Here is a 16,944-nt window from a genome sequence, read left to right as displayed (position 1 = left end):
GTTGACTTGTCACTTCCCAAGAGACATGGGGATGACGGAGCAGCAGTCACAACAGGGAGATGTGCATTTGCGAGGTGTGTGTGTCTTTTTATTCCAACTTTCTGCATTTCTATGTTTCAACGCCCTCCTCCCACAGGTACATCTTGCACACAGTCACAGTTTCTGACTCAATTTGTTCCAACCTTGTCTAAGTGTGTGCCTAAAGATTTATTCTTATGCTCATTGTGCTCTTTCAGCCTTCTCGCTGTTTTATCCACTTCCCGTCTTGCTGTTCCAGTGTTGTTTGAACGTCACAGTGCTCTCTGCTCGAGGGCATGCAGACAAACTCATTTTGGCATCACAGAAACCTCATTCTACCGTCAGTTATTTATGAACCGCTTCCCTTTTTTTTCATGACAAAAACACAGTCAAGTTAGCCACAATCCCCTACTCCTCCTGCAGGCTGCTGGAGACTGCCTTCCCGTCTCCATTGCTTACAAATGCCTGTGTGTTGTTACCTCAAGGCCTGACATCAGCGCTCGTTCCAACAGCTGTGAGGAGGGAGACGTGGCTGATGGAAAGAGCTGCATCTTAAAACCCACTTAGAGGCTTTTAGCGCTGACACAACTGACATCTCTCCACAGCAAACTGGTGCGGTGCCGCAGACGCTATACGCCCGGATCTGGCAAGAGACCCGATCTTCCTACAGCAATCTGCATTAATGTGTTCTGGTGTGAACCTCTTCATCAATGACAGCTCGTGCTGGATGTTTTGGAGCCCATCAGCAAAGTCAGGACATTTCTCACGTATAGAAGACATTCTGAAGTCATGCCCCAGCATCTGTGTTCAGCCAAGCAATTTAAAAGAACATATCTGGCATGGGGCTTCATGTGCTACAGACGTGAGCTGATATATTCTGGTAGATACACCGGGCTGGATGTGTACGGCAGGTCTGCTTTCAGGTCTTCGAAATAAATATCTGCGCGCACACCGGGACGTGACTCATACCGTCCTCGCTCTGATCCGCTCTCCTTTTACGTGCCAAACTAAATTCCCCCCCCCCCCCCCCCCTCTCCGATACAGTACGCAGCCAAACGGAACGAGAACCACAGTGGGTTATGTTGTAGCGACGATCTCTAGGGCCTCATCAATTCCCATGGCACAATCATGAATACAAATAATACTCATCACAATTGAAACAAAAGTGTGAATTACATCTAGAGCGTTCACAGCCTGCACAAGTCATTTTCATCAGACAAAAAACAACAAAAGAACTGGAGAATAACGACGTATGGTACTGATTTTTAGGCAGTCGGCCCTTTGGCTTGGATTTTGCACAGAACTTCTGCATGAGAAGCTTTTATACTTGAGTCTCCTGGGTGCTCCCCGTGGTGTATCTTGAGGCAGGTCGAGTCGTGATGCATCAAAGAGCAAAAACACCTTGAGGGTCTTTAAATGGTTGTTACATGATGAAGCCTCACACAGAGAAGCAGATATCGACCTTCACCCGCCGGATCTCCGGAGTATCAGTCGACTGATATGTGGTCTGGTTCAGACAGCACCAGGCACAAAGAGACACGGACGGAGGACAAAGTCACATTCACATACAGTGGATCACAAAACAGCACAATCTCCTGAGAGAGCTGATACTTTCATGGTGGAACCACCGACTCTGCGCCTTCATGTGGTGCTTGAGCTTAATGTTGGCCCATCTTTCTCTTCACAATCATCTTCCTATCATATCTCCTCTCCTATAATAACCACTCCCTCTATTTACAATCATTTCTCGCTACTTTGATATTTTGTTTTCCTTTTTAAACCACATGTTTTAATAATCTCATCAGATACTATTGCCGGACCCCTGTCGCCGCTATACACAGAGTTGATGAGTGTGAGGAAAAGTTTCTGAGGAAAACTGCTTTGGAGGAGAAATTTGGGGATTTTTTTTTTCTTTGTAGGGGTAAATGTCTCCCTCGCCGACGAACAAGACTCCACTCGCACCGACCTCACTCACAACCTCACACGGACACAATCGTTTTAAAAAAGCAAACAAAAAAGAAAACGTCACAAAAGATTTCTTCTTCATCTCCAATGAAAAAGATACAAAATGTATAAAAATGTTATTTACAGTCTTTTCTTCTTTTTTTCTTCTTCTTTTAGACTGATGTTGTCTGGATCAAGTTGCCTTGACTTTGAAATCTGAGGAGTTTGTGTTTGTCTTGAACAGTTTTTAGGTAGCAGAGGTGGTTGAGCCATCGTTCAAAGAAAAGTCAAAGATCATTGTAGGCAGTGGGACTTGAACAAAATGTCATTTATACAGTACAAACTGACCACGAGCCCTCTTTTATCCGCATGGGGACGCTCCGACTCTGTCTCCTCTCACCCAAGTTTGTTTCTAGGCTTCAGAAGTCCCAGTGTGCCCCAGTGGTTCAGGACCATCCATGACCTTTGAACTTATCCCTGGTTTTTTTCAAGCACCGTTGCAATGCATAAAGGGATAATGGAGGCTGTCATCAAGACTGTCCTTCACTTCTGTTGGCTCTGAGGTGAAGGAAAGGAAAATGAGTCATCGATAGGTTTCAACACTGATTGTAATTTTACTGACACATAATGATGACAACATACAAGAGCAGAATGGAAATGAGCTGTTAGAAGCAAAAGGGCAAAGAGAGACAGAACAGAACAGACATGGAGCAGAGGGAGCTGAGTGAAGTCGAGCTAAAAGAGATGGGAAAGACAGGAAAGGAACAATATGAGAGGTGAAAGGAAGAGTTGAAGAGTGGACATGATCCCTATGGAGCTGCTGAGGAAGAAGAAATCAGTCGGGGGGAGACAAAAGGGAGGAGGTGCAGGAAAGTAAAAGCCAAAAAGTGTGTTTACACAGGATCAAAGACAATGGGGAGTTGAAGACGAAGCACAAGATATAAAATAGAAAAAGGGGACAGGAGAGGGTGAGTGCAGGCCGATTTATGAACACAGAAGGACTTACTCGGAGTCGGGGGAGACTTCAGATATGCTGTGGGAGGTGGCTGACTGGGGCGGGGAGGGGGAGGGCCCATGGGCGGAGCCATTAGGCCCAGGGTTCGAGGCGGCGGGGGGAGGAGTGAGGACGGAGGAACTGAAGGATGCCAGGATGGAGGACAGAATGTCCAGGTGTTCACTGGATGGCTGTCGACCCAGAGAGTTTGGATTTGAACCTGCGACCTGGGGGACAGTCTGACCGGGGTACCGACACGGAGGTGCAGAGTCCAGTCGTCCTCTGCCGTGAGCTGGGAGGTGCTCCTGCTGGGGCTCCTCGGAGATAGGGGGAGGAGGGGAGGAGGAGGGAGGCTGGTCGGGGTGCGAGGGCTGGCGGGGAGGCAGAGTCCGGAGCCACTCCCGACACGGCTGAGTCTGGGCTCCGCCCCCGTTGGTCTCCAGCTGCTCCCTCGACCTGCTGCTCATCAGCGCCCCCCCTAGGTGCTCCCGGGATGACGCCTGCCGCCGGGTCAGCGAGTTCAGCTGCGACCTCGATCCGCTGAGGTATCCCTCAATTCCCGCTCCGCCGTTTCCACTCAAGTCCTCCCTCGAGGCGTGGACGCTACCTGCGTGGTGGTTGTCCAGTCTGTCCCTGGATCCTGTCAAGTTCTCCCTGGACGATGAGACTCGCTGGTGATCCAGCCCCAGTCCCCCTAGCCCTGCCCCCTGCCCCAGCTCTCTCCTCCTGGGCAGGAGATCAAGGTTGTCCCTGGAGCCCCGGGAGTCCAGTCGGTCCCTCGACCCCCCAACTGTCTGCCTCCCCAGTGGATCCCTGGACAACTGCCTCCGGGACAGCGAGTCCAGGTGTTCCCTGGAGGAGTAGCGGGAAGCAGGTTGAGAGAGAGAGCCGGAGCCTCCACTGGCACCAGCCGTGGCAGAGTACATGCGACCATACGAGGCTGCAGGAACTCCCCGGTGGCCCAGAGTAGAGGTTCGGTACCAGTTGAGCTCACTGGGGACGCGGCCCATGGTGGAAAGACCCTGGAGTGCCGGGGGACAGCCGATACGATTCTTCAGGATACCTGAGACAGGAAAATAGGTGTTCATGTGCTTTGTCTATTAATAGGTTCACTAAAATGTCACCCATGCTTTCAGGCAGCATGAGTGATTTATATTCGCCTGTATTTCTCCTCCTCACTTACTCTCAGTGTGTGTCTTTGCATGTGTGGTGCACCTTTGTGTGTTTGCGAGCATAAGCCAATTTTATATGTATGTATTCTGAGTATACAGTACACACTCTCCTGTACATATTATAGTGCCACTCGTGCTTTTAGGGGCAGATTTACACTGACGCTACAGGCTGACTCCAGCTGACTCCAGCTCTTTAGTGTGTGGTGGGGGTAAATCATTCCGGAGGGAATAACATGTACTGAATCATTTAAAATGCTAAACAAACTGCACATACAGCAGATCATGTGTCAGTGAATGAGCTTTGTTTTACCGTAAGTTATTTGCACAAGTCGATATTTAAAGCAACAAGAAGAAAGAGAGAGAAACAAAAACACAATTTCTTATAGGTACAAGTCTGTTCATCAATATTAGACTGGAATATAAAAAAATATAGAATGTACACGTCCATTGACCCGCCTCGGTTTAAGCTTTATGAATCTATAGAAAATCAACAACATGATTGTACAATATTATACAGAGATACATGTTACTCCGTACGCTAGCTGTTGTTTCAGAAAAATGGACAGCACGGTAGTGGTGTGTGTGTGTGTGTGTGTGTGTCTCGTTAAGACGCTGTCCGTAGTACTGACACGGAGAGAACATCGGTAGACATGATCTTTTATCTTGCCTGCTTTTTGTAAATGATCTTTTGGTCCTAATTCCGTTTCCCGTATTGTAGCAATTCACAGACAGAAAGGAAACAGGAAAGCAAAGGGACAGTCAGCGGGGGACAGAGACGGAATCCACAAACAGCTGTTATATGTGTCGCAAACAGCTGTGTCCACGCGCCTCCACCAGCTGAATTTAGAGACATATCTACATATCTACAACATATCTAGGGCTCTGACAGTGTTTCATTCTTATGTGAGTGCTCTGATGAATACATATAGACCTTTAAATGATGAAGAATCCTCTGTTTCATTACATTACATCTACTCGCACTACGACTATCTGCTTCTAATCAGGCTCCTGAGTGAAATAGTCGACTATATGGGGTCAGGCGTAGTGTCAGCGTGCCCTTATCTTGTGTGTGTTTGTGTTTCTCTCACCCTTGCGGTGCCTGTTTGGCTGGGTGAGGCCGTTCTCGTCCCCACTGGTCAGCGCTGCGTCCTGCTGGTTGTTGTTGGCAGCGTCTTTGCTGTAATCGCCCCCCAGGGGGCGCTCTGAGCCCCACTTCTGAAGGCTGTGCGTCTCACACTCCTCCAAAGCCGGCCAGTAGGACAGAAGGTCATTGCCATCCAGATCTGTAACACACAAAAAGAACAAACGCTTTCAGGTTACTCGTGAAATCCTTTGTTCAGAAAACGGACTACTTATTACACAAATACGTGTTCTCACGTCAGGTCACGACTTTATCGATCACCTTTGATAAAACAAAAAAAGCTCGCTAGTGTCACAGTAGTGATTAAGAAAAGAAAAAGGGAACGTGGACAAAATCGCTTTTATTGTTGCCAATATGTTCTTAAGCCTCATCGTCATCGTTCTGATTTCAAGCATTCTGCTTTATTCTGTTGCCTCGTGTGCATCCCAACAAACACAGAACAGACGTCTGCATCGAATAGCAGATCATAATGAAATAACTGCTAATGACATATTGGTAGATAGCAGATATCAGACTGGTGCAAATGACCTATGAACGGGCAGAATTCATCTTAATGTATAAACAAGCAGTTGTCTTACAGCCATTTGACATATTAGTTTGTTCTGTGATATCAACACTTTAGGGCCAATCAGTGTCATTTGGAAAATCCCAATACAAAGGGTTAGGTCACCCACATTTTGTCACAATGTTATCATTAGGGCTGCAAATAACAATGTATTCAATTTTAAATTAAAGTGAATAATTTTTATGTTTTTAAGTCCAAAAACCGGGAAAAGCCAAATGTGACATCTGCTTGTTTCCTCAGATCAACCCTGAGATATTTGCAACAAAAACACATGACGCCGTTGCACCATTAATGTTAAGTGCTTACCTTGAAAAGCACACATTGTTCTGATTGTATTATGATTTAGTTCTTCATTCACTGCAACACGTTTTAAATAATCGATTTATTGGATTTGTTCTGTGTTGTTCAGCACTCACTCAGTCACACACATTCCTTGCACAGTCCTCTCACACTGACCAGTCGACTGCTCACCTGAATCGATCAAAGGGTTTAACGCTTTCTCACAACGAATAGGCCGCCATCTTCAAACTGTGACTTTCAGTTCGACTGCACTGATGAATTGATTGGACTGTACTGGCCATCTGGATCCTGTCCTCCTCCATTCCTTCATATTGCTCCGGTCCCTGTTTTACTCTGTTTCATTGATCCAGGTGGCTAATTAAGCTAAGAATTGACTACTTGTATGGATTTATGGATTTGCACATCTGGCGTTTTCTCCGGTGAAACCTTTCGCAGAGCACAGTGTATGCATGACATTTATATCACATACTTTGTGCATAAACTCATGTGTTATGCATGACTACCAGCACTGACATTTCCTCTTCCTGTATGTGTGTGTGTGTGTGTGTGTATGTTTTTGTGCCACACATTTTGCTTGTTTCTACATATCTGAGATTAAAAAAAGAGCGGACTGCTTTCGAAACAGGGTCCTAAATTGTTTGGCTCTGCTGGCTGACAGGGGTCTCTGTCTCTTAATGAAAGTAAAGCTGTGGTTGTGAGTCCAAATGTGTTATTCCTGTGATAGACTGGCGACCTGTCCATGGTGAATTCTGCTTCTCACCCAAAGTGAGATTGGATACACTCCAGCTCCCACGACCCTGCACAGGTTAAGCAGGTAGAGATGATAGATGGGGGAACACTCCACCAAAAACCCCTGGAACCCTAACCCGGACTCAATCAAGACCACTTGACCATTACTGGCCTTTTTCTGGCAATACTGTGAGAAGAAATGCCTTAAAAAGCTAAAAATATTGAGATGAATCGTTCATTTGAGTGCTCGTCTACCTTTGGTGCCGTTGTGGGTGGGCTCTGTGAGCAGACGCTCGCTGTGATTGGAGCGTTTGAATCGCCGCTGGATGCGCCCGCGGAGTCGGACGTTGTCCTCGCTCTCAGAGGAAGGGATGGAGAGACTGCGCTCCTCCTCCATCGAGAGGTCTGAGTCTGAGTCCGAATCCTCACCTGGGGGAAGAAGGAGAGAAGTGAGAGGAGGGACGGAGGAAAACAACAAGGAGGAAGGAAAAATAGCATTGACAGGTTAAGCTCACGTCACAATGGAGACATTGTGATGTGAGCTTAACCTTTTAAATGTATATGAAAGGCGAGAGTGATGAGAAAAAAGAAGAAGCGCAAAACAGGGGTGAAGAAATGGAGAACGTGTCACTGCTGAGTGTGCGTTTGTGTCCGTGGTCGTGTTTGTGCGTTCACCTCCGTCTCTGTGGAACATGGCTACATCCAGGTCGGTCGCTCCGGTGTGGACGATGTTTTGTTCCAGCGTCTGACGAGCTAAAAGATTTTCTCTAGCAGGGAAAGAGGAGAGAAGTGAGGACACACACACACACACACACACACACACACACACACACACACACACACACACACACAGTATACTGTATATGCAGTCATGCAGGTCAATACAGATAAAAAATATGGAGCATCCACACACACACATATAAAGTATGTACTGTACACACGCACACGCACATGCAGACAGTCACTCAGCCATAAAACACACCAACAGCCACTCTCAGAGTACATTAGCTTTGCTCTACATACACCACAGTACATTGTTCCATCCAATCTTCTTCATCTTTACCCCACTGACCCACAAAATGCGCGACAGGGCTTTTGTTAACGAGGGAATGTCCTCCCTGAAGCAGCTTTCTCTCAGATCCACAGAGAATCAGTCAAACTCAAATTCATATTTGAATGATAATTTATCACTTACATTGTTGGTATTAAAGCAGTTTCTCTTGAACTACGGGAGGAATTAAGCCAGTCCTAACCTACAAGCACTGGTGTGGACGTTTTCCTTCCAAATGTATTTCTAGTTTGTTGGGGAACGTTGCGACGTGTCTGTGTGTGAACCTTTGTCTGTTTATATACCTGGCGGAGCTGACGGAGGAGACGGTGGAGGTTCCCAGGGTGATGCGGTGCAGCCCGCTCTGCTCCAACAGAGATGCATTGTGATAGGGGTTCTGAGCCTGAACACACACACGCACACACACACACACACACACACACACACACACACACACACACACACACACACACACACACACACACACACACACACACACACAAGGTGTGAGAGAGTTACTTTAACCATGACACTGAATGGTACAAAACACATTTCCTCCCTCGTGATGGTTTCTGAACATGGAAAAAAGTGACCTATTGAATCTTCTGTAGTTACACAACATACTGCACTGTATCAAAGGTCAAATGTTATATTATGTTATGTTATGGCAATTCACATTCCCATAAGGACGTCTTTCTGGTGCTGATGTTTTCTATCCATATCACAGAGTACTGTTAGAGGTGGCTAAACTTTAAGAACCTTGTCAAGACATCTTTCTTTTTGTCAGCATTCAAAAGCAACCGCCCGTGATATTTTCGCAATAGCGCCCCGTGACTTGTGGGAGCTATTATCGTGACTGAATGCTGACAGGGGGAAACAATTAAAAAAGGAGGCTAAGCTAATGGAGCAGAAGCTACTAGCCTGGAAATGGGTCAAGACTTCTGCTTCCCATACTGTAATAGGCCACTGTAGTCATAAATAACGTATCACACAGTCGTCGGAGAGTCAGATTGGCGAAACGATGCCGATAGCTGGTCATTTGTGTCCTATAATACTTTTGGAAAGGATCAGTTATTTTGCCCCACATGTCTCAGTGATGGATAGGAAGAGCTCTCAGAGGAGATGGGGGTTTAAAGGGTGAAATGAACAACGCGTAAACTAACACACACACACACACACACACTGTACAGTATAGCAGAGGAGAGATATTGAGAGAGACTTAAGAAAACCGAGTGCAATGAGCTAAAACACACATGAGATAGAAGAAAGAGTGAAGAAAAGATGTGCAGACAGGAAAGGGCTACACACACACACACACACACACACACTCTCTCTCTCTAAATAGACACTGCACAGTGCGTTTGAAGAAGTGGACTTAAGAGTGAGCAGACCTCCACTGGTCAGTATGTTGTCTTATCTGGGTCAGCGACAAACCCTGAAGGCAGAAAGAGAGGAGAGGAAGGACAGGAAAGATGGATGGGTGGATAGAGGGAATGAAAGGCAGGAGGGCATTTGTGCTGGTCTAGTAATGGACACAGTGAGAATGTGCATCAAGAGAAAAAAGAGGGAATACTGTAGAAGAGAATAAAACATAGTAAATGGCTTCGGGATCATGCAGCGGGACGATTTACAGCTTCCCAGCAGGGTCTTACATTCACCCTGCAAGTCGTTAATGTGCAATAATGATTGAAGAATGATGAATTATGCTGTTATAGCTCATATAAATCATCAAACATGTCTTTAAATCTTTATTTACACAATGAGCTGAGTAAATGATCGCAAAGTAATGTCAAGGCAAACCAAGACATCTGACAACATAAACACGTTTTAAGTTAAGCAGACACGAGCTGCAGCAAAACCCCCAACAGGAGGCTGTTTGTGTGTGTAACTCACAGTGTTCTGCGGGGGTCTTGGTGGGTCTTCTCCGGGGCTCTTCTTACCCAAACAGACTACGCTCCAGGCCTCCTTAACCTCGGCGTTGAACACAGTAAAGACCAGCATCACCGACAAACCCTGGGAGAGAGAGAGAGAGAGAGAGAGAGCGGTAGAAGGACACAGATTAAGTTTAAGGTGCTAAGCAGTCTTTTCCTTTTGACGAGCACTACCGTGTTCTTCTTTGTATTCGAGCAATAAAACAAAAACTATTATTTGGCCAGTCATTTTGACGTACTATATGCACAAATGTAACGGCAATAAGGAACCGGATGGAAGGAGAATCAGTGCAACATTTCTATATATATATAAACATACACTCTGTTCATACCTGCACGAGGCAGAGGACATCGAATATGTAGTAGAAAGCCAGGATGCTGTTGTTCACGGACATCAGACCACACAGCCAGGTGGAGGTGGCTACCAGCAACAGCAGGAAGGCATTGCGAATAGTCTCACTGGAGAGAGAAAACACAGAGGTCAGTGGGGGGGAGAAGGTTTGACAAACCATGAGACAGACAACATCAACATGCTGCATCTGTACATGTACGACTTGGATGTGCAAGACAATGACACGGTTAAGCTTTGACTGGGAACAGCTCATGTTACCAATAACTCTGATTACTTTGTTTCCCTGCCGGCTAGACAACTAGCCATTAGTAAATGTAACATTTGAAAACTAATTTACTTCATACCACCATATACTTTTACTTGTGATATCACAACAATGTGGTTATCAGTTATTGATGTCCAGGATAATGAAGAAATCTAGAGACAGAAAAGCCAGAATGACTAGAACCAGCAGAAAAAGGCTAAGTAGAGAAACCATAATATGAATACTGACACAGAGACGTGGGAGTCTCTGTGATCTGATCAACAACAAGGCCTGACATGATCATTGTTTATCAAATCAGCATTGACTGAATGAGACAGATGTATTCCCCTCTGTTCCCTGTTAGTTCACTCACAAACCAGTTTCTAAACTACGTCCACAACAGTTTTGTAATGCAAACCCCAAAAAAAATAAAAGTCACAGTTTGAAAATGTAAGCAGCGATTTAGTGTTGTAGCTTTGTTGAGGTTGTTCGCAGTTATTTTTAATGTATGTTGTATAGTGCTTCAATTTAAATTTTACACAAGCTTCTTAATCTTCATACAGTATCATCTTTATACACATTTACATGATGAAAAACGGCCATCAAAGTCACTTTTACAAAGTGAGATAAGTCATTCAACCACAGTGAGTGCATGGTACTCACATGACAGGGAGCTTCTTCGTCTCCTTCTGAGAGGGATTGCACGACATCTTGGCTACAATCATGAAAATCCCTCCATTCATCTGGATAAAGGGAAATCAATACCAATGCTAAGGCAACGTTTTTAATGCATTCCAGCTAATCCAATACTGCTGTTAGCAACATCAGGGACGAGGATAAACAAATGAAACAAATCAATGTGGACAAAATAGTCATCTTGGAGGGAAAAGAAGACATTCAAGTCTACGAAATGCTCTTTTATTTTGTTCTGGTTCCTTTGCTCAAACCGTATAAAACAATATACAAAAGGGAATTTAAAAAAATGTATCGCTGAATGAATAAATTAGTACAGAAGAAAAAAGGAAATTAATATTGTCATTAATAAAGGTCAGGAAAGTGCACATTTCTATTTGAAGAAGAGTTTACCTTAGGTTGACATCAAGCATTGTAAGCAGAGCTAAGCTTATCTGCACTAGGTTTTATGATTATATAATCTTTTAAAGGGAAACAAAACCGAAACCAATGTTCCTCTAAAAAACATATTTGATAAACGCTCATCAACAGCTCACTGTTTACACGCTACGTTTGTGTGCGTACATTAGCATTCACTCCTGTATATCAGACAGACAGGGGACAGTTACCAGTATGACGATGGCTATAGGACCAGCAAAGCTCCATATGAGTTTGTCATAGATGGAGATCCAACAAAAGTCTGGGTTCCCGTATCCCTCTGGGTCCAGGCCCACCGCCAAGCCTGCAGCGAAGACACAGACAGTCAGATGAGACAGGAAGAGAGAGGCAGTACAGGATGTGACCGCATGAGATTATCTGTGAATCTTAATTCCTTGTTTGGACAACTGTCAAGGTTTTGACAGTCATGAGCATAAAGATTTTTTTAATTGAATTGCAAAAGTAAGAGAGACAGGAAGGGTTTAAATAAAGACGGACAGACGGATTAAACGCACCTCTGAGCCGGAGGAAAAAGACATGCAGCCATGTATGTGTGTGTATGTGTGTGTATGTGTGTGTATGTGTGTGTATGTGTGTGTATGTGTGTGTATGTGTGGTGGGAGACAGATATCCATTCTTGAGGCAAGGTGAGACAGCGGTCGGTGTGTGTGTGTGTGTGTGTGTGTGTGTGACAGAACGAGCAACAGATAGAGGGGAGTTGACAGCATGTATCCGGGTGGAAACTGCAAGTGTGTGAGTGTGTGTGTGTGTGTGTGTGTGTGTGTGTGTGTGTGCGTGTGTGTGTGTTTGTAGAAAAAGAGGGGAGACAGAAATGACTTGCTTACCGTGTGTGTCAAGGAATAAATTGCTTGCGTGTGTGTGTCTGTGCTCTACTATCTCTCCAATAAAATGTCACAGAAAGCTTATCTACACAGTCAGACTCATCGTACGTGTGTGTGTGTGTGTGATGTGTGTGTGTGTCTGTGCACATATATGACAGTATGTTGCCGTGAATAAATGTGGCGAGGACGTGGATGCATAGACACGCTTCCGACAAATATCCCAGAGATCCGACGTGTGTGCATGCGTGTGTCTTGCCTGTGATAATGGCGGGCACGCCCCAGCCGATGGCGTAGTAGAACCTCATGGCGCCGTAGTTGATGTTGCGTTGCTCAGTCTGCATGCGGTAGATATGAAGGCCTTCCACGAACATCCAGGCAAAAGTGGACATGAAGAAGTAATGCAGGAGAATGGCCACGACCGTACACAGGAACTGGAGGGGCAGAGAAAGAGAAGAATTAAAGCAAGGGAAGCAAGGGGGAAGATGGAGACAGCAGAAGGAGAAAGAAGAGAGGAGAAGCAGCAATGAAACAAAGAAGAAGGGAAGGAGAGGTAAGGAAGAAAAGATGGGGAGCAATAAAAAAATATCAACCTTTGTATTGATTTTGTGACAGGTGCAGAGCAGACCAACAAGTCTTTAATAAAACACAGCAGGTGTCAGCGATGAAGTGACAGACTTTCATGATTTAATTACCAATGTGACTGATGAACAGAGTTCATGGCAGCATGTTACAGTAAGTCTCCAGGAAAAGCTAAACAATTAATGATATGAATGTAGATTAACGTCTTTATGATGCTGAATTATAGCAATAATGCCCAAGAGTGCGTTAACTATGATTATGTGTGTGAAAGAAAGCACCGCTGGAAGAGGAAAGTACGCTCGCAGGTAATGTGGTTGTCACAGCAGTTGTGTGTGTAGAAGACTGAAAGCGTTCATGTAACAAATATGTTTACAATAATAATAGCAGCAATAAATACAGATCATTTCACTGGTTTTATGGTTTGAAGAAGAATAATCAGCTCAGAAAAAACACATTTACTCCAATTCAAAATCGTATATTTCAAGCTTTTATCAAATGACCTGCTACAAAAAATGTCTGTAAGCAATACATATTATGAATTATACCATATATTTAGGAGAGAGCTTGGTCCGTGGTTGATTTATTTCTTTTCGTCTTTCTAACCATCCATGAAACAGTATTGATGGATACACGGAAAATGACTTCATCGCCATAGATGATGCTGCACGAATGCGGAGAGGATGTCAAATCAGTTTTCAGAGACGCTTTAACATAAATATCTGAAGTCCGTGCAATGCCACGGGTTCGATTGCATATTATCAGGAATGAATTTGAGCATGTTTTGTCAGGGCAGGAGGATCAACTTCCAAATCCATTTTGTCAGTGAAGTGCTGCTGTTTGTTTTGGAAGTAATGCTGAACATCTCCTTGAATAATCTCTGAGAAATTACCCTCAGGCTGCATTCAAGCTTGTCTAAAGTGGTGTATTTGAACTCCGGGGGCTTCGGTCTGTGTTGTTTGTTTAACCAGATGAGGAAGATGCCATTCAAACTAGAGTGTCTCTGAATTACAGCACCTTACACATCTGAAAGTGCACGTCATCGTCTTCTAAGAGAGCTGTGGTGCTGTTTCTCACAAGACGGGAACTAAACCAATAGGGCTGATTGATATTTTTCTGTATTGTATCTATCGCAATGTGGAAACAACAGTCGTGAAAACAGCATTACAGCAATATTTATGTCAGTTAGACGGTGCTTTACATTCGGATCCATGCACGTGGGAGTGAAGCTGGAGCGAACAGCTGTTTTGCGAACACAGAGAGGGCACAATTACAAAGTTAAGGTCCCCACTACAGACATGTCCGAATACAAGCTATCTGTGAACCAGCACCACGTGCCTTTACCATGTGGTTATGTCATACAGACGTTTTTTAAAATTGAATTACCAGAAAACATACACATCATTATTGCGATATGTAATGAGCTATATCGGGATAGAGGATTTGGCCCCGCCCTATAAACCAACCACAGGCAACAACTAGAGAACGTACGGGTTTGTGAGTGAGAATAGATGGCTGCTGGCAACCGACAGCCAGCTTTCAAAGCCATGTTTTAAATGCTCAGTACAACGAAAAGAAGTGAGAACATAAACGGTCTGGTGTGATTTATTCTGTGTTTTTCTTAACGGATATAAACACCAGAAAGATTACAGCTCAAAAGGCTCAGGCTGTCAATCCGGTCTTGGCTTAACTTGGAAGGACTGGAATCAGATCTGCTTCGACTCTCCCTCTCTGTCAAAATATTTAGGACGAACAAAATGCAGGTTTAATGACCGAGCTTCTTGTGAGTTTTTCTTTATCAACTCTGGTTTCCTGGGACGTGTGACTGCAGCCCGCCAACAGGACAGACACCTGATATTCATAACGTTCACCAAAAGGGTCATGATGGTGACATGATGACAAATTATATATAGATATGCAAAATCAAAATACCTTTTCACTAGCAGCTGAGCACTCTACATCTTTAAGTTAAGGAAAGACAACTCGTACCGCCCGGATGAGGTTAAAAGAAGCTCAGTACAAATTGCTAACGACACAGCCAGAGACGACATAGAAATAGCAGCCGCCTTGGCAGGAATACAGCCAGACGGTGGATTTCACACTCCCCCCCCCCCCCCACACACACACAGACACACGCACACACACACAACAAGTTACACACTAAAAGAAAGATTAAATTGTGCATAAGCATGTAAAACCAAGCGTGCACACAAACACTCGCTGCGAGCACCAACATGCTCTCCCAAGCATGATGCACATGAATAAGAGAACATATTGTTCAGCTAGAAGTAACCGGTCTCACGGTTAAGAGCCGTACAGTCGACTGTGTGGGGGATACAGCTTAATTAATTAGATTTCATGCTGAGTGAGCACATATTTGCAGTACCCCCTCTGTACAAGACCCACTGCTATTTACGTACACACACAGTTGTGATGTAACAAAAAAGAAGGAGAGTCAGGAGAGAGGAAGAAAACAAGAGAAAAGTACTGAGCATGATAGTAAGAGGACTTACAGTACGTAAGCAGCAAAAACACACACGTATGATGTAGAGAGGGAGAAAGTGAGCAGGATGGAGCCACAGAGGATGAATAGAAAGGTAAAAAGACAGAGATGCCTTGATGTATCTTTTAGAGCTGCACCAGCAAAAGGAGGATATATTGTGTTCTACTGTATAAAGAAAGAAGGCAGCGGTTTAAAGGTGAGTACTGCTAGGGCTGGGCAATATATCAATATTGATGAGACGACATCTTAGATTTTGGATATCGTAATATGGAACTAGTGTAGTCTTTTCCTGGTTTTAAAGGTTGCATTACAGTTAAGTTCTAGCTGTCCAGTTATTTACCTTCATCCGCTGAGCCATTTATCAAAAATCTCACTGTGTCAATATTTTGTGAAAGCACCAATAGTCAACCCTTCAATAACGCACCTACATCGTTATTGAGGTATTTGGTCAAAAATATAGTGATATTTGATTTTCTCCATGTCGCTCAGCATTAAGTACACCTTCAAATCTGCAACGCGTGGCTGAAAATGAGACAATAATTACGCCAAAAGCAAACTGGAACTGGAGTGACAGTGATGAAAAAGAGGAAGGCAATAAAGCCAAAGACAAACAAGGCTACAGAAAAACAAGCCACCAGTATCTACCTGCTGCTCCGTCTGATTGACCCCGAGCAGGAACACCAGCTCCGACAAAAACATGGCTGCCGCCGTGTTTGAATGGATGCTCCTGGTGTTGGACTTGAGGCCTCGGAGGCAGGAGAGCGCCAGGACTGTGAGCAGGAGGGCCAGCATGGAGACGATCAGAGAGGAATATGTGACCAGGGCCAGCGACTCCAGATCCCCCTCCAACTGCTGCTCACACAGAGATGTGAGAAGGGAGAGACGGTATTATATCAAACTGAGATCATTTCGGAGGGAGCACATGGAAAGGAAGGGCAGAGGGAAGAAGGAGAGTAGTAATATTAAAAGCCACAAGGTGAAATAAGACAAAGAGCTGCAAATGGATCTTAATTTGTTGAAATGCTGCTACCTCAGTCTGGGTAAATGCCTTCATCTGTCTGGCTTCACTTGAACTGACGATATTTATGACAGAGATAATAAATTATTTGGAAAGCAAGTAATTCAGATGAAGAATCTACACCAGGCAGCTACTTGTTTCAGATTCATAAAAAATCAATAAATGATTATGAAGTATGACATGTAGCATGCTGGCTGCTGTGTGATGCTGAATATTAAAGGTTTTGAAAGGATTAAAAGAGGCAAAGCATCTCCGTATTCAAACTGTTGAAAGTCATTTGTGTCTTTATTATGAGCCGGTCTCAAGGCATTTGAAAGAGAAAATGAAAGTAAGCAGACAAATCCAAACAACAGACAAAGCAAACTAGCAGACCTTTCTATCTGTCAGGAGAAATCAGAGTATCATAAGCATGAAATTGATTAAGATCACTATACCTTTGCATGCACAGAGCGCAATC

The 16,944-nt window shown here is 44.4% G+C and overlaps 1 protein-coding gene across 1 annotated transcript in view; it reads right to left on the bottom strand.

The window, feature by feature from the left end:
- Positions 1–2,492: 2,492 nt before the first annotated feature.
- celsr3 (cadherin, EGF LAG seven-pass G-type receptor 3) overlaps positions 2,493–16,944 on the bottom strand; it is a gene marked incomplete at both ends in the record, with an annotated part of 90,164 nt that continues 75,712 nt past the window's right edge. Inside the window, 12 exons of the mRNA XM_079274376.1 lie at positions 2,493–2,520; positions 2,969–4,019; positions 5,217–5,411; positions 7,119–7,292; positions 7,539–7,630; positions 8,217–8,314; positions 9,805–9,924; positions 10,175–10,301; positions 11,102–11,181; positions 11,740–11,852; positions 12,647–12,821; positions 16,115–16,321. Of these exons, the coding sequence (XP_079130502.1) occupies positions 2,493–2,520; positions 2,969–4,019; positions 5,217–5,411; positions 7,119–7,292; positions 7,539–7,630; positions 8,217–8,314; positions 9,805–9,924; positions 10,175–10,301; positions 11,102–11,181; positions 11,740–11,852; positions 12,647–12,821; positions 16,115–16,321 (2,460 nt within the window). The remainder of the gene's footprint in view (positions 2,521–2,968; positions 4,020–5,216; positions 5,412–7,118; positions 7,293–7,538; positions 7,631–8,216; positions 8,315–9,804; positions 9,925–10,174; positions 10,302–11,101; positions 11,182–11,739; positions 11,853–12,646; positions 12,822–16,114; positions 16,322–16,944) is intronic.

This window comes from Melanostigma gelatinosum, assembly GCF_949748355.1.
Source record: "Melanostigma gelatinosum genome assembly, chromosome: 8".
NCBI classification, from domain to species: domain Eukaryota; kingdom Metazoa; phylum Chordata; class Actinopteri; order Perciformes; family Zoarcidae; genus Melanostigma; species Melanostigma gelatinosum.
The sequence above is the reverse complement of the archived record's forward strand: the minus strand, read 5'-3'. Positions and strand labels throughout refer to the sequence as shown.